The sequence below is a fragment of the Lates calcarifer genome, linkage group LG8, assembly GCF_001640805.2.
Source record: "Lates calcarifer isolate ASB-BC8 linkage group LG8, TLL_Latcal_v3, whole genome shotgun sequence".
NCBI lineage: Eukaryota > Metazoa > Chordata > Actinopteri > Centropomidae > Lates > Lates calcarifer.
The window spans coordinates 22,771,317-22,797,192 of record NC_066840.1 but is presented as its reverse complement, the minus strand read 5'-3'; the positions used below and the strand labels follow the sequence as shown (position 1 = coordinate 22,797,192).

Here is a 25,876-nt window from a genome sequence, read left to right as displayed (position 1 = left end):
ATTAGACAAAGTCATATTTTGACCTGATGGTTGTTATAATTCATTCTAACAAGAGCATGAATGTCTGTATTAAATTTTATGGCAGTCAATGTGACATTTCAAAAACACAAGTATCAGCCTTATGGTGGTGCTAGAAGAAAAGTCAGAGTATCACCAAAGTCTTTAAGAACCATCCACTTAAGACTGAGCCAAATATTATGGTAATCCATCAAACAGTAGTTGAGATATTTGAGTAAAAAGAATCCTGTTACTCACATGTGTCTTTTAAGGTGCTGTATACAAGGTTCTTGTATTGGTACATAGTGAACAGAGGTTTACTTATCAGTCTATAAGATCCTATGTTACAAGGTTAGTGTCAAACTTTATCCCTTTACTCACCAGGAGCTGTCTCCATTGGTGGAAAACAACGCCTGTGTTAAGTCTTGACAGTCAGACAATCAAAAAGAGTCAATAAAAAGATGCTGAGAAGTTGAAGAAGATGCCGATCCAAACCTTTTCCAAATTCTTCATCAGGTGTGAAATACATCCAACATGTTTATTCGACTGGAAGGATGCACACACACTGGTTGGTTTGGTGGGAAACACTTAAAAAGTTGTTTGTTTACAATGAAACCTCCACTGGATACCTTTAACAAGCTGCTGAATCCCTGCTCGTTCCTTCGCTCTGATCCTCTTGATTTCAGATCGTCTTTATCGTCCCTGCGGGGGAAATTCTCCTTGTAGCCAGATGCATAAAAAAGGCATATAACACGAATACACAAGGCGTAACGCAACACTCAAGAGTCATAAATTTGTGTTTTTATCATCCATAAAGCAGCATTACAATAAAAAGCATTAACATTGACCTTGTGAATATTTTATAATAAACAAATTAGTCAAAGTAGAAATGGAAATAAAGTTTGAGTGTGAGGCAGGAGACACAGTAAAAGGATAGAAACCCTGTTATTGTTTAGTTCCTATTTACATTGTGAGTGACATGGCTATTTGGATATTACCTAAATTTGAGATGAGGTATCCCTGTGCAACATTTCTTCACAAGAAAATAAACTTTTTTTCCCTCGCCCTTCGTCTTCTGCTGATGGTTTCTGATTGTGGTTTGGACCTGAACAACAACGCTCCCCTCAGTTCATCATGGATGTTTGTTTTTGCTGAAGTAAGATCTTGGCAACGGGGGCCAGCATTGTTTTCAGTTCACAGTAATCTTCCCCCTTAACTCAGCACAATAAAATAAAATGCTACTGTCCTGACCAAACCTGTGGCACATATAACTCCACAATAAGCCTCAAGAATCCACAGGAAATGTGCCAAACGCAAGGTAGAGCACACAAAGGTAGAGAGGTTAACAGAAGAGGATTTTATGGCACTAAAAGTTATTTGTTGTCAGTAAAAGTTAGAGAATTGCAATATTGAAGCACTCAGTTTCATTTCCTTTTGAAAATAATCAAGATGTTGATTCAAGTTGCAGAAGTGCAATTAAATAATCCACTTCCTCAATCAAAGACCAATCTAACTAATCATGATTAAGTTATCCTGCACTGTAATCAAGACCTTTTAAAGCCATAATCATACATCTTAAAGCTTTTAGACGTAACTGCTACCTTCATAGTTTTCAAACCGAGTCTTGGACATTGTAAAATAAAAAAACAATTTCACCCTTTTATGCTCTCCATTAAACTGCAGCTGAGAGCTTCAAAGTGGGTGTTAGGACGAAGCAGTGGCTGGAGGAACAGTAAACATTTAGATAGCCAGTCCACCCACACAAGGCACATTTGGCCAACATGGAGACTTCTGTGTGTGTGTTATGTTATATTCTGGTCTTGAGGTTTTGGGCCCCGGCCTGCGCGATTTGCTTGTTGACCATCATTTATCCAGTGTTTTTATCTGCAAGCCACAGATCACGAGTGATTCACAGCAGAGCAGAGTAGAGTAGACTAGACCCCCCCTCCTCCCTTCACATCAACTGTTTAAAGAGCTGCAGCCGCACAATTAAATACCTCAATGAAGGGTAAATCAAAATGTCTGCCCTCGTTGGATGTCGTCATGTGACCTGTCAATGGTGCAGGGCTGCAAGAAGAAGAAGAAGAAGAAGAAGAAGGGAAAAAAGTAAGAAGCTGAATCAGACATGGCACAAGAACTCAGTCGTATCCAAGGATGTAATAGTAATGATACTAATCTCTATTTTTCAAAACAAAATTACACAGTGCTGTGCAGAGGAAGAGACAAAAGCCACATGCTAGACTGATGAAATAACAGAAATGACTGGAACAATTTGACAAATGCTAAAATCTTGATCCTGTAATGCATCTCAGACTATTTTTCTGAGCAGTTCTGAATTCATGGAGCAGTAAAACAAAAAACAACAATAAAAAAAATAGATTAATATGGTACAGTTGTGTCTAACTCAAACTGGGCTGGTGCAGCCAGTGTCCTTAGAGCTAAACAAAGGCAAAGGATCCTGTCTTTTTGAGGGGAAGTCATGTGTAGGGGCTGATGGGAGGCAGGTGTGTGGGCAGGTGGCTCGTCAGGTGGTGTGTGTAAGGTTAGAAACACACTGAGGACAACTGGTGGCCAGGTGAGGAATAGCAGGGAGGTCTGGTGCTCGATAGCAGTCAGATGAGAAAGAAGCTGATGACATACTGACAGAGATCAATTTAAAATAAGACTAGGGTCGATTACAATTTAATCCCATTTGTGTTATACAATAAAATCAAGTTAAACCGCAGCTGAACATCAGTAAAACTACCTTATAAACACTGACTGAATGAGGTCCAGACTCCACACTCTGGTTCTGACCTGATTTGCTTGTTGTTGCTCCAATTACCAATTTGCTAATGGCCATATTTGATCGTTATAAGACAAACAAAAAAAATCTCAACTCACGATTCACATATTCTCTTGTTCTGGAGCTTTCAAACACGTTGCACAGTCCTATTATTAAACTGATTTTGCTAAATTATCATAGACATTTTCACTTTCTAATGAAATTTCCATCTGTGCTTTAACTTTACTCACTTTAACATTTCAACATCTACATTTTCAGGGCAACTGAGAGTACTTTGATTCAGTTTTTTGGTTGCAATAAGTGACGTAACACACTCATTTTGCGATTTAAGTAATCATCAGTCAGTTTAGTTAGTATTTTTTCAAATAAATGATGTGTTACTGTCACAACAAAAACCAAAACGTCTGTTTCTTCAGGTGTAGCTCGGTTAGCGAGACGCAGAGAGAACGGTCTTTACGTTGCAGAAATAGTCGCATTATTTTGAATTTATGGGTGAAAAAGAGAAGAACATCACAGTGAAATACAAACTGTGTTAAGTGTCTGTCAGCTGTGAGGAACTCAAATTTGAAGAAGCGCCTGCGAGCTAAGCTAACAGCTAAACAACACTGGTAGCAAGGCCTGGTGAGGAGTTAGAATTTAAGTTTGGCTGAAGCTGTCGCAAAAGTCTTGTACCAAGTTACAAATAACTTTAGCCAACACTCGTCATCATGACTTGAAAACCAACTTTACCATGTTTCAAACCAGTTTATTTTTGGTCGAAATGCTCAGAATGGTTTAAAATCAACTGTGTTAACCTGAACTGAACCTGTCCCGTGTTTAAAACAGGATTTAAAGTATAGGATAAAACATGACCTCCTCCAAAGTTAAAGTTACCCACAGGGTTGGTCACCAAAGACACCCCCGTCCCATCACTTTAACCAAACTCAACATAAACAGTACTAACATCTGCTTTGTTTAAGTAGGAGAAACTGGTGGGGCCAGCTGGGAGACTCCACTCCCCCCCCCCCAAAGGAGTGACAGCTCTGTCTGTTGCCAAACACACAGTGAGTTAACCGGCACTTAAGTCAGCAGCATCTCCCCGAATTAGAAAACAAAACAAAACCCAGAGAATCGCTGAGGCAGCAGAGTGTCACACGGGGGATCAGAAACAGATGTGGATGCCTCTGCGGAGCCTGACAGAGCGACTCCCCGACACCCGAGCCCAAGGCTCTCATGACGACGATGTTGTCTGTTTAGCATCCATCATACACTTCTATAAATGTTCTCAAGCTGGTGGCAACCAGAGCCTCACTTAATCCAAGCCCCTCCATGCTGGAGCGAAACCACAGGGGTTTTTACAGCCATGGAGGAAGAAAGGCGCTCTTCCAAAGATGGGACAGTCATCGTCTTCCTCACACAAACACACACACATCTTTCCCTTTCATTTCCCCAACAGCTCCGACTCCTCGTTGGAGCTTTCATGTGTGTTGAAAGGCATCGGCTGGCTGCAGTACACACGGCATTAAAGAGCACTTATCGAAGACGAGCCTCGCAGCTTTGATGCAGATGTGAAACTGAGAGCGACCTCTCTACTAAAGACTAAATCGGAGTGATAATTTGTGGAGCGTTGATGTCGTTTCACATGTAAGCCTTCAGAGGATGAACCCCGGCGATTCGTCCGTCAAGATGCAGAGACGTATGGAGACTCTGCTAATGAGGGGAGAGATGTCAAGTGGTCTGGTGGGAGCTGAGGATGAGGGTACTTATATATACTGCACAGGGACCAGAGGTGTGATTATTGGAACCCTAACATCTGTAAAAGTGACAAAGGCCACTTGGTGGTCACATCTGGCTTTTAATGAAGGGTACATGCAGATGTTTTTATGCTTAGCAACAGCGCTAAAAAGCATCTGCATGTGGGGATGTTGACTGTGATTAAGGCTTTGTTGAGAAGGTGACAGTGGTGGTAAACTTTGGACGCTAAACGACTGAGTTTTAGATCATTTAAAGGAGTACGTTGCCAATTTTACACATGAAGAACAATTTATTCTTTGCATTGTGGGAAATGAAGGACCCACTGGTTTCAAAGCTTGACTCGTAGTAAGGACTTGAAGTCAGGGGGCTGTGATCGAATAGTCTTAAAGGACTCGGAAGTATCTCAGCGGCAGCCATGATAAGAGCGGGTCCAACTCTCTAAATGTTGAGGAAAGGAGCTTCAGTGCTTCCTTTCTTATCTCCTTTAGCAGAGGAGACACTGGAGCAAAAGGAGAGGAGAGAATGGCGTCCCACAATCCCTTGTAGCAGCAGCATTTAAAGTCATCATTACTAGTTATTATAATCACCACAACTAAATACTACACAAAGAAATCTGTCTGATTATAATTTACTCTGGCCTCTTGCTCAATTCCTTATTTTAATTTAATCACTATATTGTTATTTTATTATTTCAACATTTCAATCCTGTTTTTTTTCTTTAACAATATCCATTTTGTTCTTTTTTCCTCAGAGTAACTGTTACTATATTATAAATAAAGTTGGTTTAAAAGAAACACCTGTGTAAGTGTGAGTACTTATCAATTCTTTACTGGAGTATCTCTTAAAGATGAGATTATAATGACATGAAGTCAAACAGTCTCTAAACTCAAGCTCTGAAGTTCAATCAGGGAAAGTTTAAACATCTACATCATCCTCTGACACCTGAGCAAACCTCAATCTGCTGATAAAGACCATGTAATACAGTCAAAAGCTCTGGAACCAGTGAGGAAGTGGACCTGGAGTTGCGATTGTTTTGCCAGCTGCTGTCTCCAAAGATTCAAGTCAAGCTCAATCAATAAATAATTAAAGTCATTTATCAAGCAAAAATGCCAAATATTTATTGGCTCTGGCTTCTGTAAAGTGGAGATTTGCTCTTTTTGTCCATTTTAAGTCATTTTAAATTAAGTGTTCTTCAGGTTTTGAGAGAGAAAACAAGCAGTTTGCAAGAGTTTATCATGGAGAGAGTGATGAGGTGAGTTTGTGTCTGAGCACGAGGAGACAATACTGACCTGAGAGAAGGCAGGAGCATCTGTAGAGGAGTGAACCAGGGTTTAAATACTGCATCAGGTGGAGGCGTTGATTAGCTGATGATCCAGTGCTCAGGTGGAGGGGGGCGGGAACCAGGAAGCTATGTCCAGGTAGACCAGGACAACACCCGCAAACACAAAAAGCAGGGAGAGCACAGTTTTTGTATCACATATTTGAATTGTTTTTTACTTTTCCTCTGTCTTTGGAGATGATACTCACCCTCTTAGTCGTGTTTTTTTCTCCAGACAAACGAATGTGCTTTTAATTATGAGTCATTTATGTGAAACTCGGGGAGGCGCTGTAGCTGTGTGATTACACTGAGAGCTCAGAATAATCAATCTTTATAAACAAGCTTTGGGGAGGATTTTTTGGGGGAGGAACTCTCAGTTTGAGGGAAGTCGATCGCAGCCCGCTGCCACATCCTTTCGTAAATACTGGGGAAACTCTTAAGTCAACATGGAAATCATCTTAATGGGAATTATGTTTTGATGACATTTGTGGATTCAGCAGGGAGAGAGAGAAAAAACAAAGAAGAGGAGGAGGAGGCATGACTCCCTGGGAGCTCCATGGGAAATCGAACGGCGCCTCTTTCGCACCTTCATTCAAGATGAATAGTGTGCAGATCTGCAGAAGACATTATGGCTGACGTGTTGGCACGAAATCACTTTGTTCCAATCTGAACTTTGCATCCTCGTGATTTTACGAGGCGCACACGATTACTTTGCTCTGCAAAAATGAGAACCACAATCAGGGTGGCGTGTTCCTCTTGTTGTATTACTGTGTCATTAGTAACACAAATACCTCTTTGCTTACAGAAATAACAGCCGACAGGAATAACACATGTTGTCCCTGTAATGTAACATGCAATGTTCGCACTTAGGATATATACTGCAATTAATCCTTAAACACATCATAAGCTCCTCTCTGACGTTCAGTGAAGTCCAGCAACCGTCTGGAGAACGTCCAAAAACAGCAACTCCACCACCCTGCCCCCCTCCAGGAGGAGGACAGATTCATGTCAGTCCTCATGAGTGTTTTACATCCTACCATGCTGTAGAACAATGTACCCTTTGTGTGTACAAGCTTGTCCTGCTCACCTACAGGGAGGTGGAGGTGGAGGGGGGTTTGCTCCTGTAGCTGCCTCGGCCTGATCTCTTTCAAACCCTGAGGAGAAGCGGCGAGGTTTATTTGGATTCATCTCCTATTTACTCGGGCGAGTGTTGTTATTATCTCAGCATCAGCGTGGTGCGGCCGGCCCAAAGAGGCTCCGGTCGATAGAGTCCCCCCCTGAACCCCCCCGCCGAGCCCTGAGACCCCTCCGCGAGGCTCGTAGTAATTTACCCAGATTCGGGCTGTCACTCTTCGCCGGGGTCACGGCTCCCTGCGTTTTCTCTCGTGGCCTCTCTCCCCTCGATGACGGAGAAGATAAGCATGTTGCATACCGAATCATTGAGCTATGACAAAAAAAAAAAAAAAAAAAGAGAGAAAGAAAAGAAAAGGGGGTTCTGCTCAATAAGCCAGATGTAAATAATTGCTGAAAGCAATATAGAGCCCTGCATCATGGACTCTGCTTGATGTTTTGCTTGGCTGTGAGCGAGGTGGCTCAGTTACACTCGGGTCCCGAAATGCCTTTTTAAATGTTTTGTTCAGACTCAGTATTATTTAAAGGCTGCACAGAGTGAGTCCTGAATATAGAGTACCTTACCACCCCAGATGATTTTGGGGAAGGGAGGTAATCTGAGCTTGAAGGTGACTATTTTTAAAAATGCTTTACATGCATCTAAATGAGCTGCTTACCCCTGCAGGAAAGGGAATAAAAGTTTCCAAAGCAGCTTTTAAATAAATACTTTTTTTATTCTGTTATTGGCTTTTTACAGGTACAAAGCATACAGCATGTTATAGTTTTATCAAAAGTGGAAAATACTGATGTTACATATGTAACAAATGTAAAAAATAAGTCTTCAATCTTACTTTCCCCGAAAGTAAGAACATACATTTCAGCATATGAAAATATCCATAAAAACACAGCTTAAGTAATTTAAGTTAATAAACAGTACAAAAATGTAGAAACCATACATGTCAAAATAATGGACAAGGACACCAACAACAAATGACTCCATGATTTCTCATGGATTAAAAAAATGTACACGAGTTCATAGTGTTTTTAGTTGGGGTCATGTTTATAGGATCCATACATCATCATCATCGTCGTCGTCGCCTGGTAAAGACTTGGCTGGTCAGAAAATGCAAATTTGAGACAGACAACACCCACCCAGAAAAAAAAACCCTCCCTCACGTCTTCCTACTGAACTGAACAGAAATCCTCAAATGTCTGTAAGGCAGGAGACTCGATTAATCCTCACTCTTGGAGCATTTAGCCAGTCTTCTGTGAGAGAACACACCAGCCGGGTGGAGGGTCGGGGATATCGTGCAAGCACAGAAAACATGGCGTACGTACTTTCACGCCCGTGTCCTGTCAGCTACAGGTGCAGTCAGATCAAACACACACATGCTTCCTTTCAAGCGAGCGGGTGTGGGTGGGGTGTTTCTTTTTGCTTTCTCTTCCTGCGAGTGTTAATATTATCTCCCGTCTTATCTCTCAGCTGTGAACGTGACAGAAGTTTTTGGAAGGGAGAGGCAATATCGGTAATACAGAACAGAAATGTTTGATCAAGATAATGTGAATGGAGCTTTGCAGTCGCTAAATTGAATTCAGACACAGATTTCTTTTTCTTTCTTTCGTTTTTTTTCAGTGTCAATGGATACGCTGTAATGAGGCCTCAGAGGGATGAATGCACGATTGTACAGTTGAGCTGGAACCTAGAAAAGACTGGTAAACTATTCCAAGGTGGCGTTACAGGTGCCGTTTTTCTGCCTTACTGCATTGAAAGTCGTCTTATTATTTTGAATAATGTAAAAAAAAAAAACATGGAGTCCAATGCTCTCTGGAAATATACAGTCTTCCTTGTTTTGTTTTTTTTTTAAACGGAGAACGTCACCATATTCTACAACATCATAATAAATAGTCTCATACATATTGCTCAGCTTCTCCTTCGTTTAAAATGGTCACCGAACCATCCCCACTGTTCATTTCAATGTCTTTTGCCGCCGCGTTCTCGGGAAGCAAGGCTAAGTCTTTGAACACGTCTACATAATGTCCAAAGCCGGGGCCCCAGTTCAAGAGATTGTCCCAGTTGAAGCCCCCGGCTTGCTGGCCCAGTTTGTGGGGCAGGGTGTAGTGCTGGTCGCTCGGCGCATCTGGGCAACGCCGGGCCCTCCTTCCGCCCTCCGACTCGAGTAACGCCTCTGCTTCAGCCTCCCGCCGTAGTCTTCGTCGTCGGCGTCCGACTCGATTGACTTGCGAGAGCTTGGGCACCCGGGAGCTGTAAGAGACCGGTTTCTCCCGGTCGTACTCCATCTCCGAGCAGGTGAAGGAGTCATGCGAGTCACTTTCTGAGGAGGACTCCGGAGCCGGGATGCCATCAGCAGGGTTGCGGACCCTCGACAGCGGCCTGCGGCAGTCCTCCTCCGAGCTAGAGCGCCCATGGTCGGCGCTGCAGATGCTGGGGTTGCGCGGGCGCGGGGTGTTCAGCCGCTCCACCTCCTCGATGGACAGCCCCACCGGAGGCCCCGTCTCCAGGGGGATCTGCTCGATCGGCTGCTTCAGCCGACTCCCTGGCCTGGAGGTGTGGCCGTGGCCGGCCATCGTCTGCGGGCTCTTGCTGCGCCTCCCCAGCCGGGTGGCGTAGTTGAACATGGGCGGCGGCTGGCACATGTCGTTGTGCAGGTCCAGCGGGCTGCCCTCGCGGCGACCCAGGTTGAGCTCCCTGGTTGGAGTGTTTCGGTAAAAGGAGGAGGGCTTGGTGAAGGGGGCCGGGGAGTGTCGGGACAGAGGGTTCGGGGTGGGGCAGGCGGAGTGGGAGTGGCTGAGCGGGGTGGACCTCAGCGCCTGGGTGTACTGAGGCTGGTAGGTGTAGCTTGTGGCTCCGAGGGGTAAGGGGGACTGTCTGGCGAAGCCCAGCGGGCTGTGTCTCTGGATGGAGAACTTGGGCGTGTGGCTGCGGAACTGTTTGTAGTGCTGGATGATGTCTGCGTCTGATGGAGCGATGCTGCTGGCGTTGTCTATGTCGTAGTGTTCGATATCTGCCTCTGGGCCGCTGCAGGGGGCGCAGGGAGCACTGGGGACCGTCTCGTTGTTGTGGGGAATGTCTGTCTCATCGTAGATCAGATAAGGATTCTCCCTCTCAATGATGTCCGGTTTGGGGTTTCCTTCCGGCTGTTTCCGCACCGTCATGTCATCCCCGTACGGTGGGATGTTATCCGGGTCGTCGAACGCCACGTTCTCGCTCCCCTTCTTCTTTTTCTTCTTCTTCTTCTCCTTGGGTTTCTTCTCCTTGGGCTCCTTTGGCACTTTGGTCTTGTTGCGGTCCTTGCAGTGGTTGCACAGGATCAGGCTGAGCACCACCAAGGCGAGGACGGTGGCACAGCTGCCGACAATGGCGGGCACCGCCCAGATGGGGAGGACCATTGTCTCCGCAGTGGGGCTGGGGCTGCAGACGAACCCGCCATTGTTGGCTGTTTTGCAGACAGGTGCCCTGAGGACACTGGACACCCAGACAGGCCACCAGGGTCTCACAAGTCTTTCCCGTGTAGAACTCGGAGCAGACGCAGGTGAAACCGGAGCGGGGGTCCGGCACGCAGCTGCCGTGGTTCTGGCAGGGATTTGAGGCACAGTCACCCGGTGGGACACACTGGTAGGTGTACCACTGGTTGACGCACATCAGGCCGTCCCAGCACGGGCTGCTCTCACAGAGGTTGGGCCCTCTGCAGCCGATCTTCACAGACGAGCTGGTCTTGGTTAAGGCAACGAGGCTGTGCTCTCCGGTGAACGGCAAGTTCTCCCCGTTGTACTTCACGTAGGCCAGGCAGCCGTCAAAACCTGCGAATGAACGAGAGCAAAAACCAAATCAAATAAACCAGAAACTGACAAGGACATAACAGTGGCCTGCAGGGGAATCATTTCCTATTGCCACCAGATTGACGGGTTTTCAAAATGTCTACTGACGCTGGATTGCTTCCTTGTAAATAAAAGGAACTGGGAGCTATAATCAGAGCTAAAGGAATTTTGTTTAGACGGGTAATTGGTTCAAGCTTAGGACAAAAAAACAAGAGAAAATTCCTTGTGGAAAGCAACTCCTTTAAAAAAAAAAAAAAAAATCATATTTTTAAATCAATCGCCGGCCAATTTGAGAGGAGAAATATGATGTTTTTTTGTTTTTTTTCTACAACAGAGAATCCATCGTCGGAGCCATTATAGCTTCAAGACATACATCTGGGTTGGATGAACATCTCTGTGTCTAATTCAATCTTTTGCTTTGTGTGTTGCCTAACAGCACTGCCTCACCGATGTAAATAGATTTTTATTGAATTTATCCCCAGTGCAGATTAAATCCATTTGTGTCTTTTCATTAGCTCTTGAAAAGTGAGTACACAAGAGAACACGACTGTTCAGACACACACTGAGGTAAAGTGGGAGGAGGAGGAGGAGGGGGTTGGTTAACAGGCAGCCTGCCACAGATCTGCGTGCTCAGAATATGTTTGTTTTGAAATATGCCCCGGTCCTTGTGTAAAAGAGGTCAACAAATCATTCAAATTGCTCATTTTTACCATATTAGTCCATAGTATTAGGTTAGTTTTTCCCCTCCCCTGAAATTCTTAAATTTACTGTGCTGTATTACCTCCCTGTGGAAACCCTCTCTTTCACCTTTTCCAACTCGTGTTTCAGGACATCTCTAGTCCGTGATTTAACTCCAAACTACGATGAGAGTCCATGGAAACAGGCCGAAAGGCAGGCGCTCCAAGACGGAGTCAAATTAAATTAATATTAGTTATTTTGTCCATAAATGATACTCTGATAAAGAAACATTTACTCAACTACTGTAAATTCATAGCGGGTAAATCTAAGCAAGTGTCAAATAGAAACAGATTTCAGGGCCAGTTTCGTGGAGAGTCTTGTTTGGACGGCCACCAAATATGGTCAGCAGTTTGAGCAGCAGACTGTAAATTAATTTGGGAAAAAAGTTGGTGCTGGATTTATTGGGGGCTCACAAGCTCATGGGCGCTGTGTCACACACTCGGAGTGTGTAGGAGGAGGTTTCCATAACATGAGAAAAAACTGCTGCATCAGTAATTTACAGCGGGTAAAGAGTGGCTGAGTTTCTTGGTCACATGCCAGTTTTTTTTGAGAGCTTCAGCACGTACAATCACACACATGCACATGTAAATATAATGCACATAAAACAAGGGTTTGACTGCTAATTGTGACGAGAGCAGTGTCTAAACTAAGATTTTTAGCCTTAAATGTGACACATTTCTTGTCAAATCATGAAGGGAAATTCTGTGTTTTCATGTGAGATGTGTTCCTGAAAGGGTGGAAAAGCCTTTGAGACAGAATTTAGATCATAATCAGACATTTTTATAATTAATAATGTGGCTGCATCACATGTAGCATACATTAAATACTCAGATTTATCCTCCCAGTCCAGGATCAAAACACCTTCCAGCCTCACCTGCTCCAGTTTTCTGCTGAGCAGGTCCCGGCGGGATCCCTCCCAGGGAAAAGGTCTGAACACCGAGACCCCCAAAGTCCTGTGTGGCGTGCTGGATGACCCTGGTGTGGCCGCCATCCACCTGGACCACGGTGGCCGAGCCGTTCTTGACCAGCTGGAGCGTGTGCCACTGACCGTCCGACAACACTGCGTCGCCCACGGTTCGCTCCACCTTCCCCCCGACGCCGGCATCTGAGATGTAGTGGACGTTGCCGTTCCTCAGCTGAGAGAGGGAACAAAGACGGAGGTCAAACATATTCCACGCAGGATGAATTTAAGATGGAGTTCACACACAAAACAGCTTTAGATGCTTTGATTTTGTCGGCTACTGATCAAAACATTTTACTGTGTGAAAGAGACAAACAAAAGCAGCTTTGAATCAGTGTTGACATGCATGCAAAATTGTTTGATCCTATTTATGGATGGTCTTTTTTTGATATTATATTATCAAAGCGTTCAAGATGACATGGTAAAAAAACAAACTAGTGTTTTTTGTAATGTTTTCTACTACAGCAAATTTGTTTTCAATGGTTTAACAACACATGCTGTGACGGATTCTGGTAAAATGTTGCTAACATGAGAACTGTGAATCAGCACATCTTGATATGAGAAGACCGTACAGTGGGATTTATATGGAAGACTATAAATGACAGTAGATAACTATCACTCAGCCCTGTGTCCACACAAGAGTGTACAGCCATGCTAGCAGCTCTGTGAAGCTTTAAGTTAAATGCTAAAGGTGCTAATATGCTCATAATGACAATGCTATGGAGCCTGGGAAGGGACATGGAGGAAAAAAAATCTGAAGGTTGATCCCTCATGAGATCAACATTTTAATTTGTCCAGTACTTTGGTTTATGTCCAAATACCTGGGAAAAAAAAGTTTTTTTTGGTGCTGATTAGCAAATGCTAACAAGCTAATCTCCCATGCAGAACATGGTAAACATTATTCTTGCTAAACATTAGCATGTTAGAACAGTATGGAGCCTAGGAGGAGACATGGAGGAACTTTTGATCTTGCCAAAATTTCTCAAGATCCTAGAGTACATCTTGCGAGATCTTGAGAAACTTACAATGCTAACACGCTAATGTTTACCAAGTGTAATGTTTACCATGTTCTGCATGGGAGATTAGCTTGTTAGCATGCTAATACTTGCTAATTAGTGCCCAAAGAAGGCATTTTTTTTTGCCAGTATTTGGACTTAAACCAAAGTTTGGACAAATTAAAATGTTGATCTCATGAGGGATCAAGCAGTTACAAGTCAGTCTGGAAATATTTCACTCAAAACCACAAATATCAACCTCGTGGTGGCGCTAGAAGAGAAGGCAAGGAGTTTATCAAAGTCATAAAAATTCATCCTGAGAATGGCTGTACAGAATTTAAAGATGATTAATTCGTTTGTGAGATAGTATAATAGATATTTCAGTCTGGACAGATGTGTATGGAGTATCATATGTACAGTAAGTGCAGTAATATGTCTCTCTGCATGCTGGTATAATTCTTAATTTCAAGCCTGTGATAAATAATGTTCTCTGAGGAGAGTCTACATAAACCAGGGTTAAAAAATGCAGTTTTCCTGATTAATGCAATGACTTATCATGTCAGCATCAATCACGAGCGACGAGAGGAAGCCTTCCCTAAAACTACCACCACGCTGCTTTCTGAATCTGCTGTTGAGGTCAGAGATTGAAAACAAGAAATGCAGCTTGACGCTCGTAAATCTCTCCCACAGTGGGACGCACCGCAGTTAATCATGTTCTCACGACTTGTGTGTGTGTGTGTGTGTGTAGCTAATGTTATTCAGCCAGATGATGATGATCAGAAGCTCCATTTAACAACAAAATTCAGGGAAAAAACACGCTCATTTAAAACACCCACCGGAGAGACGACCCCTTTTCCAGAGAAGAAAAGGACAGAGTGCGTCTTTAAAAGAAATTAATCAAGCTCACTTTGGCACGGACGACAAATTTGCGGCTTGCCCTGCGTATGGTAATCTCATATGCGCACTCCCCACTTCGATGGAAAAGTAATCGCGCTCTCCTCCCTTTTTCAAAGACCCCAAAAATCAGCAATGATAAGTAGCTTCCGGAAGATTTGATTTAAAATGGGGGAAAGCGGAAAGTCCCCCAAGCCAAAGAATACTGAGTGGTCCGAACCTGGAAAACCAATCATGAAGTTTATCTATTAAACATCTTGTTTTTTACATCTCAGCATATATAGTTCTCCCTCTCAGCATATGTATATATACTGTACGTATTCCCCTGCCGCTCTGTGCTTTTTTTTCCTTTTTTTTTAGCACTTGTAATACTTCTCTGGACTGTTTAGGGAAGCTGCGACGGTGATTTGATGAAGCTGCTCGGAGACGGAAAGCAAAAATCATATGAAAGAAAGTTTGATACTTAAAAAAAAGAAGTGGGAGAGGGTTGGTGAGGGTGGAGGGAAGGGTCTAAAAGGAAACTTGAAGAGGATGAATGAGCCCTCAGGCCTCTTTGGGCAGCTGCCCAGGATCAGTCAGAGAGGGAGGAGGGGGGAGGAGGGAAGAGGAGAAGAAAGAGGAATGGGACTAAAGGGAGGTGGCTGAGAAAGACCCATGTAGTTTATACTGAGATGTAGAGTGTGTGGGGTGATGATTTGTGGGTGTATGGGGTGAGGAGATGGTGTAGACATGTTTGTACTCCCATCCATTACATTTTAACACCCTGTATGTTCAGTTTTTAACTTATTATGGGATCCTGAGGTCCGAACAAACATGGCTGCAGATGCTTTTGGCGAGCATCATCGATCGACTGACTTTAGATAACCCAGAGAGCCCGCGCTGTGGCTAGCAGCTGATGCTAACACGAACAGATTAGCCGTGCTAGCTGGCTAAGTGATTATAAGCACATCACGTAGGGAGGTGAGGTTATTTAAAAGGCAGTGAAAAAAGCTAACGCCTTGCGAACCGACTCCAAAGCCACAAAGCTGTTTATCCAAAAGGACGTTTCGATCCAAGTTGGAGCTCCGTCAGGTCAAAATGCTGATCCTGACAAAGATCTGATTTGAATCGATGGCGTGGAGTCAGCGTGCAGACGTTAGCTGGCTAAATAACAAAGCTGAATTTGTGCTACTCAGTACTTTTAACCAGTGATTTGAGAGCTCATCTCATCACCAAAACGTCAGTGCACGTTAACTCAGTTAAAATACTTTCTGACAAAGGTACCAGGACTTTTCTCTTTCCTTTCTTTTAATCTATATTTCAGCAGGAAGCCTCCCTGTTCTTTGATCTGCTCCTGTCGGCCATGTTAATTGTTGTTGCTGTTGTGTTGCTGATGATGCAAACTCATGAACACCTGTAGCAGTCTAGCCGAAGTGCTGCTCTGTATTTTGGCCAATAACAAAAAGTCCAGAGCTTTTTCACTTCCTGTCTCTCACCTTCACCGTTGTGTAGTTGCTGCTCTCCTGGATGTGCAGCAGGGTGCCGCTCTTGCTCCGCGTCCTGAACTTGACCTCCAGGCTGCTGGGGCTGGCGGCGGCGGCGGCAGCGGGGTCGGAGGAGGCGGCGGTGCCCTGCAGCGACTGCCTGAGCAGGACGTCGCGTTTCGGGCCCGGCTTCAGGGAGTAATCCAGACGGCCGGTACCATCCAGAGACAGAGCGGTGTCTGCTGTCATGTCTGCAGGAGACAGATAAAGAAAAGTTCCTCAGCCTCAGAGTCTTGACTTCAGTTTCACAGGCGACTAACAAATATTAAAAATATAAAATATTTCCACTCTGTTGCTGCTGGCGGTCAGACAGGTCCAAATGATTTTCCTAATCCCACTGCCATAACCACAAATTGGTTCTTACATTCTCACCAGTGGTTACAAATATCTTCCTATAACTGCAGGATGTAGGTCAATCCCCACAGCAGCCTGGGTGCCTTTGAGCAAAACACTGAATTCACACCTGTACTGTCATATAGAAGGTGAGTAGAACCTTATAGCTTTACCTATTACCTAATATGTTTATTAGCTGTATGAACATCTCAGTTGTTTGCGATTGGATTTAAAACACTAACATTTAAAATGTCAAACTTTTGTTTTTAAACTGAGTCCACTTCAATTAAACTGTCAAGATCAGTGGTTTTGTTTGTTGGAACACAGTCAATCAATCTTTCAGGCGAGTTTAAGGGCGACACGCTGATTTTTAAGGGAACTTAGAGCCAGGAAGTCCGAAAAAAGACGAAGCTATTGTAGCTTATTAGCATTGTAGCACCACTCTGTTTTTATATAACTTTGCTCTGTTTTGCTGGAGTATAAACTGCTCTACAAAGGAGGCACAGTTTGTAAACAGTAATGATACTTACAAATATTCCTTTTGAATAAATAAAGTGATCTTATTGCCTTGTTAGCAGCCGAAGTACCTGCTAACTGCCAGCTAGCTTGCTAGCATGTTCACAACTAGCTAGTATTTTAGCAGCACTTCACCAACCAGCCCTGAAAATAAGTTACCAAGCTGCTAATATCACTTATTTTTCAAGAAGGAACATTACTGTGCCTCTTCAAACAACATTCAAGCATCAGTAATAAATTATTACTTAAATTCCTGCGACCAAAAACCACAGTGAAGATGATTGACAACCGCTACGTGTTAGTTTTACTCCTGCAGTAATAATAACACAGACTTTTTGGACCTGGACCTTTTGGATTATGTTTATTTTTTCCCTTTTCTTTCCTGAAGATGATGCCCACAACACTGAGGAGAGTAGTTTCGCTCCATTTGTATTAGAAGAACACAGTGGTCTGATCCTGTTTTCGTGCCACAAAGCAAACCAGCAGATCTCCCACAAAATCAAACCTGATGGCGAACAGAGGAAAAAAAAAAAAAAAAAAAAATCCAGCATGGATTGTTCTGGAAGTTCCCAGTTTTCTCAGTAATGATCTTGTTTATTTCCAGTAATAATATGAAAGACTCAAAAAAATAAATGTGGAAATGATTATCGGTAATGCTGCTAAAACATACTCTTGCACCTTAGACGGTAGCTCTCAGAGTTTCTGGCGGGTTTTGTGAGCCTCAGATGTTTCCTCTGATGTCGAGCTTGAGTATTTATATATTTAAATACACAAATGCTTTGAAATAAGGTTCAGAATGCAGCAATGTGGCCTATATTAAGCTACATGGTGCAGTTTGATGACTCATGAGGGGAGGATCATAAATAATCATGATAGAATATTCCTTAGCAAGTGCAACCTCAGCAATAAAGAGACACTTCAAAGGCGTATTACTTACATTTCTCACAGAATTTGCCAGTGAAGCCGTCAACGCACTGGCACTGCTGCCAAGACCAGTGGTCCAAACAGGTGCCCCCATGTCTGCAAGGACTTGCGGTGCAGGCTCCTTCAAGTCTCGGACATCTATAGACACAACAACACAAAACGTTTGACAAGTCAGGCGCACAGTAAGGGGAGAAAAAAGAGGGGGCAGATGAGCTGTGATTTCTCTCCCTGTGCAGCAATACAAAAAAGCCATTAAGAACCCCCGGAGAATTAGCATATTAAAAGATCTGTCCTCGCCTCACTATTCACAAGCAAGACAGGAAAGTGAAAAAGAAAAAGAAAAAAAAAAAATCTCTGGAATTCCCCCCGTCAAAAATCTGCCATTTGTATTAAAAAACATCTTTTTAAAAAACTCTCGAGAGGGTTTGAGAGTGTGAACAGATGTCCCACAGCGAGAGTCGAGGAGGTTAGAGAAGACGGACGGACCAGAAGAAGAGGGAGGAAGAAGAGAAACGGGAGTAGGAAAGGGTGGGGTTTGTGGCGCGGACCTGTCAAGGATGCCACGCGATGCCAGCGCCTGACTGGGCTCCAGCGGGCGGCCGTTGACGGCGAACTCCATGATGCAGCCGACAAAGTCGTGGGTGGCGACCTGACCGCGCCGATGAAGGACGGGTTCTATTGACCTGACGCCTCCCACCGAAAGCCTGTTGGGCTGCACGTCCAGGATCCTGCGTGCACACAGACATGGACAGACGAAGTGAGAGACACACAAAGACTTTAAAAAGCATGACAACACAAGAGTAACATATGCACAGAAAGCTCACAGATGGATTGAAGTATTCAAGAGGTATGCGCATGCACGCACACTTAGGACAGAAAGACGCTGCGGGTCAGCGAGTTTCACAACAACACGGTCCCGAGACCCTTACAAAATAAACCTTCTGCAGACCTTTCTGGCCCTTCCTCATCTGCCAAATCGATCTCACTCACAATCACATAAGTCAAACACACACAAAAACACATGCACAGTCTCGAGTTTTCACCCCACAAGGCCTGGCTCAGAGCAGTCCTGTGTGTTGAGGCCGTGATCATCCAGTAATTTAATGAAGGTTTACATCATATACTGTATATTTACAACAGATGACTTCATTTTGACTTTGAGTCATTGTTGTAATGTCACTGTAAAAATATGTAGGAGGCCTTGCATTTAACATTTTATGCAACTTGCTTTCAACCAGATACTTTGACAATTAAAAAAAAAAAAGACTGGAAGCTTGGATTTGCCATAAATCTGCATTAGATTCTGTAGTTTTTCCTTTATTCTACACTTAAATTCACATTTTAACGAACACCGCAGTGATAGATTTAAAGAAACAGATGGTAAACCAGCAGAGTTTTAGTTTTTACAAACATTTCTTGAGGTCAGAACAAATTTCCATCTCATTGGATGAGTCAAACTCAGTCCCACAGTGGATCATGAGATGAATCTGAGAGATTGCCATGTGATTAATAGGTCAGAAGAGGAGAAACAGACTTGCTTACTCTTGTCAGACTTCACTTTTTTCTTGTGACTTACTGGATCATTTTTGCCTCTTAATACCTTCAAAAAATATCTAAATTAGGTGTTTTAGTTAGCAAACGGTGGTGACAGCTCAAAAGAAGACACAAGCCAAAAGGACTGAGAGTCTCTGGTCAACATCCACTAATGAGAAACGCTGTATTCTGTTTAAATTAAACCTCCAGACATGCTGATTGTACGGTGTTGATTCACTGCAGAGAAAGGGATTGTTGTCAGTTCAGAGTGCAGCATAAACAGCTGTAAAAAATTAGACAAAAATATGTTCATATCAGGTACAGAACATTTATTGGTTCTGTATTATGTTCCATTAGTTTGCAAGACATGGAAAGTTTCATCCTTCATTTCGTTTTTCCAGACCTTGGAAGTCAAACTGTCAACAGTGTTTTTTTAACGTGTACAGTTGGATCACAGAGGCAGAACACAGTGTGTGCGATTGTCTTACCAGTCGGTGTGTACTGCCACGTTGCTCACGGCACAGTAGCCCGGTTCCTGGTCGTCACCGCACAGGTCCACGGTCAGGGATGCAGCCTGATGACGACGACAAAAACACACAAGATTAACAGCTGTGCAGTCACAACGCCTCAGACTATTATTGTTTCGGGAAGTTTTCTGGACTCGTTTCTGGTAGACTGCGGTTGACAGAGTCGAACACACCAACAAGATGCGTCAGTCACTGCTGTTTTGTAGCAGATGGTGACCCATCAAACACTCAATCAATATCAGTCACTCTGTTTCTCCCTTTTTATAATCAGCGTCATGTGGGAGTCACTTGTAACGGTTCAGTAGAAACACTGTTGGAATTAAACGCCTAAATCCAGATGTTTCTCGGTTTTATATAAGAAATATCTATCAGAGGCATGAATGAAAATAATAATCTCATTGGGTCGAGCCAAAGATGCTCAGTATGTATCTTTTTGGATGTTTTTTCAGGGTTGGAAAAACCCTTTCTTTAAGCTTGGAGTCCTGACCACTGCAAAACAACTGGCACCGCTCACATTTTTATCTGATCTGAACAAATTTGATCTCTTTTCCTCCAAGAAAAAAGAAGCTACAGCCAGCACCCTGTTATCTTAGTTCAACTGGAAATGAGGGAAGAAAAATAAAATATACACTTATCAGCACCTCTAAAGCTCCTTCAGTAACATCTGGTTTGTTTAATCCATGCAAAAACCAGCAAATTAGCTTTTTTTACAGGGGTAGAAATTTTGAACTGTTCCTTTAATGCCTGTGTTAAACCCCATTCTGCTTATTTTTTGAGGTTTCAACAGGCAAAAGGTTTTTTAAAAGTCCTCAAAAGCCTCTTGTTTGCAACATGATTCCCTGCCTTAATTGCGTGCATATCTTTAGGACTATAAACCCATGAGAGCATGTCAGACTAAATATCTTCCCATGGACTGTGGGCATAGCTTTCACTGCAGGGTTCTGGTTCCACCCGTTCATTTCTCACTGAGTATTTGTGTAACTAAGTCATGTTCGATGGTTAGTGTGAGCTTTGTCCACCACAAGGCATGTAGGGCCAATTATTTTTTTTTACAGCGGTTGATGGGAGAGTGGCATAAAAAAATGCCATACATTACAGCAAACATTTCCTATTTCCCGTTAATGGCACTAAAGCTTTTGCCCAGATGTGGGTTTTTCTCCTCTCTCTCTCCCTTTCCCCGAGAGGGAACGACCTCATGAGAAAGAAAAGAAATGGGCTGGTGAGGAAACTGCCCGGAAAAGTGTGTGAAAGTGTTGAAAAACCGGGGCGATCATGCTCCACCTCTCCTAAATCTTAAGCAAACACGGACCACACCGGCCTCCGGATCTCTGACACAAATCATCCAGGAGGAGCACGACCCCACCAGACGCAAACACACACTCTGTCTGTTTAGTACATGTGAGTCACACTTGAGTCACACACACGGACACGTACGCAAATCAGAATCACACGCAAACATGGTGACAACAAGTGAGGGGAGGAACAACAGGATCCATTTGTCTCCCAACACATTTGTTCGTGACTCTTTCTGAAGCGCTGCAAACAACGTCAGAACCGCATGAACGTTTTATTAATGTCTTTTGCTGTGATCAAGGGCAGCACAGCCATGCCTTACATACACTGCACTTCACTGTCAAGTGTTTTACACTGTGGTGGGGGAAAATATCCCTCTCAAGAAACCCCTTTGGAAATTAATACCGAATGCAACACGAAAGGACGAGGAGTGTTTTTGCGTTTGGGTAACATTGAGGGAAATGTGAAGAAAAATGCCACTGGAGATCATTGTTTTACCCATGACTAATGTAATGGGGGGTGGTTGGGTGGGGGGGTACCATAGCATCGCTCTCTGTTGTGGTGCAGGCACTGAGTAACTGCTGTTACGCATTTATTTTGTGCTTGTTTCTAGGACAAATAATTCGGCTAATCAAAAGGTTGATGATTAGCCACTGGTGCTCGTCAAGTACAGCGAATCCTGATCTGTCAAACTACATTTGCAGACTGCATTTTGCAGAAGAATCTGTTGGTTGTTCTGACTTAAAACTCTGATTAAAAACAATCTAGCTGAGCTCTTACTTGGACGTTCCCAGCTGTGATCTTTTCCAGACAGTCACATGGTCACACTAATTGTTATTAAAGGGGCGATACATACGATTTCTCTGCTGCTGAACATGTTTTCTTGTCGCTTGCCAAGAGCTTCAGCCATTGCTGCGTTTACAAGACAAGAAGTTAGAATACAACCTCTGAGCAGCCCTACTTCTTCAGGGCAGCCTGGATGCCACAATGAGACACTATTGGAAAGTAATGGGTCAGGCTGCTCAGCTGGTTAGCATGCTTTCTTCAGTAAAAGGAAAGTAGTGATAGAAATAGAAAAAAAGAGTTAACAGTGGTGTTGCTTTCCATCTCTGGAGACTGCTCTTGGCAAGTCAAGGAATGAAGTTTGTTTCTTTCTAGACTGGTAGGTAAACAGCTGCTAATGCTAATGTTAGCCATGTAGCGATAGCAAAAGCTCACATATAGCATCTTTAATGAATGAATTAGGATAAGAATATGTGAATGTTTTTGCCCCAGGTGCTCAGGATAATCCTCCAATGAAGCTTTAGCAATTTTCATTGGGAACTGTTGAACACACAACCATATGTGAAAACTAGTGAAAACTATTCAAAAAACAAAGGGAAATTGGTCAAATCTGTGACAAAATCTCCATTTTGCTTGTGTGCAATCAAATTAAAATGGTATTTGTTTATTTGTTTGGTCTATATTCAGTGCTATTTGTTGGCAAATAGAAGCACTGGTGTAACCCAAACATGAGGTCCTGTTGCTTTACATTTATTGTACTGGACACTTAAAGTGATCCAGGCCGGTGATGCTAATAACAGTGACTGTAAGAGTATCTGTGAACTTTCTGCTCCCTCTGATTACTTGGATCTCTCTCACAACGAAGCAGCGCACGACCGTGTCTGTGGTTTCTGTCTTGATTTTCTGACATTGGCTCTCGACTCCGGCCACTTGAAATGACCCACAGCGCCTTTTGCAAACACAGTGATCAGGTTCAACTTTACACCGCCTGTGGGAGTTAGCACTTCAGGCACGACACACACGACCACCTCTGCATATAATATTCTCAGGGCACTCCACGCGGACAGAATCACAGCTCTCGACGTGTGCTGTATTCCTTTCCATCCCGTCACTCTGCACCATCTCAAAACTGACAATTTAACGATTTTACCAGCTTCCTATGAAACTCCCAGCGCACGGTGAGAAATGACAGATTTGAAGTCCAGCAGGAGAGCTACGTTATAGGAGGCTTGACAGGGCCTGGTTGGGTTTTCTTTTTTTTTTCCCCTCCCCTTCTTCTTTTCCTTGCCACTGCATTGCTGGCAGAGAGAAGCCTCTCATTCAGAGCATAGGAGACAGAATTTCAACCTTCGGGGCCATTTTGGATCCACGTATTGTAAATCACAACGGGCAATAAAATATAATTACAAACCATGAAAACCATAAGCTGAGCTACCCGTGGTTTGGGGAGAGTTTAATTATCATCTGATGGTGCAAAAAAGAATATAAGGCCAAATTTGGATGCAGTTTTCTGGTATAAAAGCGCAGGACTTAAATGCATATGTCCATACCATGTGGCATTACTCAGATTTCCCCTCAGTGTTTTTGCAGCTAGGCCAAAGCCACTCGATGAAGTTTTTCATGAATGCACAGGCGTCCTTACCATCCCGGCTCTCCTGGCGATGACTGTGTGGAACTGCCCATCTGCAACTTTTATCATGGTCATCAGTTTATAAGTTCCACTGCCCAGGTTGAAGGAGAAGCGCATCCGTCCCTCGAAGATCTCCAGCGCCAGGAACTCCGCCTTGTCTCCCGTCTGGTTGTCGTGGTTGTACATAAGCAGTGCGTTGCTCTTCAGGGTAGCGAACTTTATATATATGTAGTTATTGTTGGGATCCAGGGACGGAAACTCCATGTAGGAGAGCTCCTCAAAGCCATAGCTGTTCAGTTCACAGTGTTTGCCGAAAACCCCTGAGGACAAAAACAGACCGAAAGGAGAATCAGAGAGGAAGCCAATGAATGATTCACGGTGCTGCTGTGATAAAAATATCTGCAGATAAAATGGAATCTTTGCTGAGCTATATTACATGTTCTGTGTTTAGCAGATATCGCTGCTTTGCCACCGCTGTCAGATCATAATCTTGCATCTTCAGAAAGTTTAAAAGTCCTTCTATTCGGCCAGTTCTGGCTCATTAAGGACGGCAGCAATACAAAGCATGAAAAATGGAGACACAAAATGAAACGACAGTGTCCACATTTGCTTAAGAAATCATGGAATAACTTTCTTTTCTTTAGGGAGGCTTCACATCTGAAATTGTCCGTCTTGCTTTTCAATTTACCAGAGCTCGCTAATGCCCTAAAAAGTTTCCTACTATTACTTACCAAATGGACAATGACAGTAATATCCATCCACCCGATTCTGACAGGACCCGCCATTAAAACAAGGGTTACACTCACAGTGATTGATGATGGAATCACACGTTTTGCCTGGGTTCACAGAACAACACAAATTAAAATGGATGGGGTGGCAGACAACACAGGAAAAACCCCCGAGGGGAACACAGTTCACTTTCCCCACAGGCCAAGTCATGCAGGCCTTTCATCACCTCACAGCTCAGAAATGCACAGCAAAGAAAAAAAAACCTGGGCTCAAAAAAGTTGTAGTGAGCTTTAAAGTCTTATTTTGCCATAAAATATATAATTTGAAGGTGCAATGTCACCTGGTTTTGTGCAGTTTTGCTTAAAATGAGTGATGCTATTTTGGAATCACTTTGGATCACTTGTCAAAAAACATGACATCACTTGATCCAAAACAACATCTTGAAACTTTCATAGGAAAAAAGAGAAATGATCTCACTCAATTGGCAGATTCTTCCCACTAAGAATAATCAGATTTTCAAACTCATTGCAAAATCAAATTATGTTTGGATGAAGCTTTTTTTTGTTGTTGCAGTGCATAAAGACAAATGGTTTCGATGTACAAGGAACATCAAGATGAGCTGAAAGGTTTAACATCATGATAAGGGAATGTGACACTCATAATAAAAATAATAAACTTGGGGCAAGACAATAAATGAGTCAGGCATGGTATAATGCAAAAAAAGACTGACAATGAACTTCTGCAAATATATTTGAGGCTGTAAATCCTGAGACAAGTTGCTTAATGGAGATGGATTCTGCTGCCAAAAACCAGGCAGGGAAAACAGGAAGTTAAAAGTTCAGCGTGAGGGCATGCAAACTACTGTAAGTCAATAGGTGCATTTCTCCAGGAGGGTCATTCATCTTGATGAAACCTAAAGATTTGTGGTCATTTTTTATCGTCATAATAAAAAGGGACAGTAATGACTTGACTTGAGGCAAATCGCCTGCTACGGCCCCGCTTTGAAAATGTCTTTCAGATGCTGCAGTTCGGCAGCTGGACAACGTACAGGATTTAAATGACTGTTCTAAGTAATTCCACTTAAAATCCACTCCCCTTTTATCAAGGGTAATAATGTAGTGTATTCATTACATTTCCAAACTAAAAGGCCTGATTGGATCTTTTATAAAGCTGCTCATTTGTCATACGGACTCAAAACGGAGCCAAATGAGAAATCCTTGATTAAGAAATCCTTGTGTATACAGTTGGATTAGAAATGTATCTGTGTGTGGTCATAGCTGCATGCACATGAAGGCGCACAGAGAAATGTGATACTGGTGAACTGTGTGTGGAGTCCGCGCTCGAGTCCTGACTGGGGTCAGCTCTGCATCATCCTTTTTATTAAAGCAAACACGGCATCACAGCAGATACCACCCTCTCAAGTAATCCGAAAACCAAACTGTTTCTGGCATCCCTGCTTGTATGCTATGGCTACGACACCTCCTGGAAACATTCAGAAGCAAATATTTTCCTTGGATCTAAAGCTGTGCCTGTGAGTGTATTAGTGTGTGCGTGTGCAGCCTAACGTGAGTGACTGTGTGGTCAGACATCAAAAGTAGTACCTGCAAAGCCGGATTTGCAGAGGCAGTTGAAGCCGCCGGGGAAGTTCTGGCACAGCGCCCCATTCTTGCAGGGGTTGGAAAGGCATTCGTTGACATCCCTTTCACAGGCCATCCC

The 25,876-nt window shown here is 43.4% G+C and overlaps 1 protein-coding gene across 1 annotated transcript in view; it reads right to left on the bottom strand.

The window, feature by feature from the left end:
• Nucleotides 1–7,657: 7,657 nt before the first annotated feature.
• LOC108901513 (protocadherin Fat 4) overlaps nucleotides 7,658–25,876 on the bottom strand; it is a 104,339-nt gene continuing 86,120 nt past the window's right edge. The window contains 12 exon segments of the mRNA XM_018703017.2: nucleotides 7,658–9,082; nucleotides 9,085–9,175; nucleotides 9,177–10,415; nucleotides 10,417–10,763; nucleotides 12,394–12,655; nucleotides 15,845–16,083; nucleotides 17,679–17,803; nucleotides 18,214–18,393; nucleotides 19,687–19,772; nucleotides 23,444–23,751; nucleotides 24,163–24,267; nucleotides 25,762–25,876. Of these exon segments, the coding sequence (XP_018558533.1) occupies nucleotides 8,853–9,082; nucleotides 9,085–9,175; nucleotides 9,177–10,415; nucleotides 10,417–10,763; nucleotides 12,394–12,655; nucleotides 15,845–16,083; nucleotides 17,679–17,803; nucleotides 18,214–18,393; nucleotides 19,687–19,772; nucleotides 23,444–23,751; nucleotides 24,163–24,267; nucleotides 25,762–25,876 (3,327 nt within the window). The 3' untranslated portion in view covers nucleotides 7,658–8,852.